The following is a 4,486-nucleotide window of genomic DNA, read 5'->3' as shown; positions in this document are numbered from 1 at the left end:
CTGTACTGAACAGTAAGGAGAGAAGAGAGTAAGAGAAAGAGAGAGAAGAGAGAATGAGAGAGTCATTAAAGGAAAGACACAAAGCCACAGACAGATAAAAGGCAGGAAGAGAGTGTGAGAGAGACAGACTGAAAAAAAAGAGACAGATGGGTAGGAAGACAGATTGAGAGATGACAAACAGAATGAAAGTGTGTGTGCGTGTGCGTGTGCGTGTGTGTGTGTGTGTGTGTGTGCGTGTGTGTGTGTGTGTGTGTGTGCATGTGTGTGTGTGTGTGTGTGTGCATGTGTGTGCATGTGTGTGTGTGATTCAGATTCCTGCACTACAGTCACAACTTGTCCTAGAGTGAAATAATATAACGAGGTTAATAATGATTTTGTACTGAAACTGAACCCAACATTTCACCTGTGTTTTTTTTATCTGATTCCTGAGTCTCCTGTATGCATATGTAAAATATATGTTAATGAGGTGAAATTGTTTGTGATGAGAGCAGTTATTATATGTACATAACCTGACTCACTCTCGTTAATCAGGTTCAGGTTGTTTTTGTGTGGTGCAGGTCACAAGTGTGCAAGCTTCACATTCCACTCCAAACGTTTTAAGCTCTTACATACAGTAAGTCTGGGCTTCAGTGGGTCATATTGGATTTGGCTCTGAGTCACTGCTGTTTACCTGCTGAAGAGAGAAAACACACATAAAACATCACGCTCACAAACATACATACAGTATAGTATAGTATAGTATAGTATAGTATAGTATAGTATAGTATAGTGCACTGCGGTAAAGTGTAGTATAGTATAGTGTGGTGTAGAATAGGATAGTGTAGGACAATATGGTGTAGTATAGTATAGTATTGTACAGCATAGTATAGTGCAGTGTAGTAAAGTGTAGAATAGTATAGTATAGTATGGTATAGGATAATATTGTATAGTGTAGTATAGTGTAGTATAGTATAGGATAATATTGTATAGTATAGTATAGTGTGGTGTAGTATAGTGTAGTACAGTACAGCACAATACAGTATAGTGCAGTGTAGTATAGTATAGTATGGTATGGCATAGGATAATATTGTATAGTATAGTACAGTATAGTATAGTAGTGTAGTATAATATAGTATAGTATGGTATAGTGTAGTATAGTGTAGTACAGTATAGTATGGTATAGTAGTGTAGTATAATATAGTGTACTATAGTATAGTATGGTATAGTAGTGTAGTATAGTATGGTATAGTATAGTATAGTATATTATATTGTAGTATAGTATAGTGTACTATAGTATAGTATGGTATAGTATAGTATAGTGTAGTATAGTGTAGTATAGTATAGTATGGTATAGTAGTGTAGTATAGTATAGTGTAGTATAGTGTAGTATAGTATGGTATAGTATAGTATATTATATTGTAGTATAGTATAGTATGGTATAGTAGTGTAGTATAGTATAGTATAGTATAGTATAGTATAGTATAGTATAGTATGGTGTAGTATAGTATAGTATGGTGTAGTATAGTATGGTGTAGTATAGTATAGTATGGTATAGTGGTGTAGTATAGTATAGTATGGTATAGTATACTATGGTAGGGTATCAAACCCATTAACAGATTTTAATTTGAACCTTGACCATTTAAGGTCTTCAACAGATTCACACTGCATGTTAAAGTGTTCAACTCAAACATCAGAGTGCAGTTAGTTTAGACAAAGCTGAGATATAATCATAAGCATATTATTGTACAGTACAGTCTATACCATAGTGTTAAAATGAGAGGCTCACGTCTCAGCTGTGGAATATCAGATTTAAATTAAATGTACTACTGAGTTCATCCTGACCTTCCTAAAGCACTGTAGGAATGTGTGGAAGGCTATCCCCTTCATCCTCACTATATCCTCACATCCTCACCCTGTGCTTTAGGGTAGTCAAGCAAGGTAGGTTCACTTAACGTTGTCCTATCACACACCATATCTGGTTTACAGTGGTGTGTTTTAGTGTGTTGTAGTGTTTCTGTTAAAAAATTCTGGACCTTCAAAAATGTGGACCTTCTGCCCTGAGAATGACAAACGACGTATTACAAAGACTACGTTACTATCAGAGCTTCTGTCATAGACGTTTAATCAACCCCTTCTGATTAATCAGAATCTAGAACCTGACAGTCATATGATGATATGTGAAAGGTGGAGTCTACATATACAGGTGGAGTCACGTTGTGGTTAACGTCTTGACGCAGAGCAGAATGTTCCTCGCGGCTGTTACAGCTAAAATTACTCATCGGTCATGAACAGGTTCCAGTGAGACATGAGTCACAGACATGACGTGGTATTTACACTCGTTCTTTACATTTCAAACAGTGCGGAGGAGAAAAAAAGGAAAGATAGAGACACATTAAAGAGAGTTAAATATATTAACACCTTTATTTGTTGGTTCTTTTTACACGTGTGAAATGTTCCAGAACGTTCACATCTTTTACAATGAACCGTTTTAGTATTAAATCCGCTAATATAAAATAGCAAATATATTAATCTTACATCATATGTTACAACACAGTAAACAAAATATATGAAGAAAGCGCAGCTTGTCGTGATTGTGAGTACGACACACTGACCAGCAGGTGCGACGTACAACGGAAAAAAAAGGGGAAAATAATAATAATTACATCATAAAAATTATTATTGTAAATAATAATTTACAATTCCACATTTTTTTTCCTGTAAATCTTCAGTAAAATCATTCCACACAAGTACACTGCTGTGTTTTTCCTCCAGCTTCAGCAAGCCTGACAGAAAGAAAATGAAAAGAATGCACGGTAAAGGTGGAGCTGTAAAAACCGCAAGAGTTTCAGCCTCCAAAAAAAAAGTAAAAGAATAACAATGTGGTGAGATCAGCCATGAGAGTGAGATGAAAAACGGTCCAAAGACTGAAAAATAAAATACAGACCCAGATAACATTCTTAACCCTTGTTTGTTGTTCAGGTCTGTGGGACTCATACTCATAAACATCAATATTTTTGAAAAACTTTGCTTTCTTGTAAATTTGTTGATTTTTTTTCCCACTCATAACTTGATTAAATTTGATTTTCTTTTTTTTTTTATTACATTTTAATAATAAACAACAAAAAACGAGTCACACTTTAATTAAAAAATGTGAAGTAATAAAGGTGAAGGGCAAATATTAACCATATATGCTGTTTATATTGCTTGTAATTGGGATGAAGTAAACATCTGTAGAGTATTTTAACATTCAATTTTTGATTGTGTTGAATTAAAAACCCAAAAATACAGCGGGTCAAACAGACCCACGAACACTGGCTGAGTAACAAAAATACGATCAACATACATTGCAAATTCATAAACGGATTTATAAACATGGCAGCGTGGATGTAACTTACTCTGCTAAACATTTTATGACTATCGGTTAGATATTTTCAACATTTTGACATTTAAGGCGCCTTAATGAGCTGAACGGGGCTAAGAAGTTGCCTGGGTTTGTGCAGCTAAAGCCTGAAGCTGTGAGTTGTGGCTGGTAAGATGTAAGGTATGAAACATAACGCGTGAATAACGACTCGCACGTATTTATGCACAGATTTACGGAACTGATTTCACAATTCCGGTCTCTCTGTGTACGTCGTTCTTCTCTGAATCACAACACAACACTATTTCTGCTCAAACGGTTCACATTCATAAACCTTCCCTATTATTTTTCCTTCAAATATCTGCTTGAGCTCAGAGAAAAGTCCACGAGCGAGAGGAAAGCCTCTGGACACCTCGAGTGTCTCTCTGTGTTTCATTTCCACGACTCTGCGGAGTTCCAGCAGTCTGTCAGCGCTCAGATGAAGATTTCCACTGCCTCGGCTTCCACACTGTCCAGACCTTCGAACGGATTCGCTGCCTTCTGCTTACTGATTTCTGTGTAAAAAGCGACATCATGTAGTTTAGTAAAGGAAGTGTCTTTTATGTAAACGCACACAAACCCTTTATATAATCGTCTAAAAAGACAAAGACGTTGTCGTGATATCTTGGCTGATGTGAGTATATTCTGGTGTGAGAATGACGTTAGCTACGCTGACATGCAGCCCAATAATCTGTTAATAATCTGACTGTGAGGCCATCCTTAAAAATATTTTGGTTTGCAGTAACATTAAAAAAAACGTCAGTAGGTAGGTCTACTGTATATTTATTTTTTCAAGTTTCAAAAAAAAAGTACAATTTTTGGTGATGGTGATTACGTAGGTATGACTTTAAACAAATTAGCATCGTGATGTCACTGACTGGGTCTTCAACCCGTGCCTTCGGGCGCATCATTGCAAACCTTATTTTGACGCTGGACACAATTTTTCCAGAACTTCGTGCCAAGTTAAAGCGGTGTCGAGATGTTTTAATGAATTTTTTAGATGTATTATGGTGCCCGAACCCGTTAATATTATTTTATTGCTTTTGTATTAGTTGTTTGAAGAGTAAAAAAAAAGGTCGGTCTTAACGCAAATTTACAACCGGCAAGTCG

The 4,486-nt window shown here is 36.0% G+C and overlaps 1 protein-coding gene across 1 annotated transcript in view; it reads right to left on the bottom strand.

Annotated features, from left to right (window-relative positions):
• Nucleotides 1–2,376: 2,376 nt before the first annotated feature.
• Nucleotides 2,377–4,486, bottom strand: part of amotl2b (angiomotin like 2b) — an 11,126-nt gene continuing 9,016 nt past the window's right edge. Inside the window, exon 11 of the mRNA XM_060888413.1 lies at nucleotides 2,377–3,891. Within this exon, the coding sequence (XP_060744396.1) occupies nucleotides 3,812–3,891 (80 nt within the window). The 3' untranslated portion in view covers nucleotides 2,377–3,811. The remainder of the gene's footprint in view (nucleotides 3,892–4,486) is intronic.

Source organism: Tachysurus vachellii, chromosome 15 (assembly GCF_030014155.1).
Source record: "Tachysurus vachellii isolate PV-2020 chromosome 15, HZAU_Pvac_v1, whole genome shotgun sequence".
Lineage (NCBI taxonomy): Eukaryota > Metazoa > Chordata > Actinopteri > Siluriformes > Bagridae > Tachysurus > Tachysurus vachellii.
Note: the sequence above shows the minus strand (reverse complement) of the source record. Positions and strands in the feature narration are given on the sequence as shown.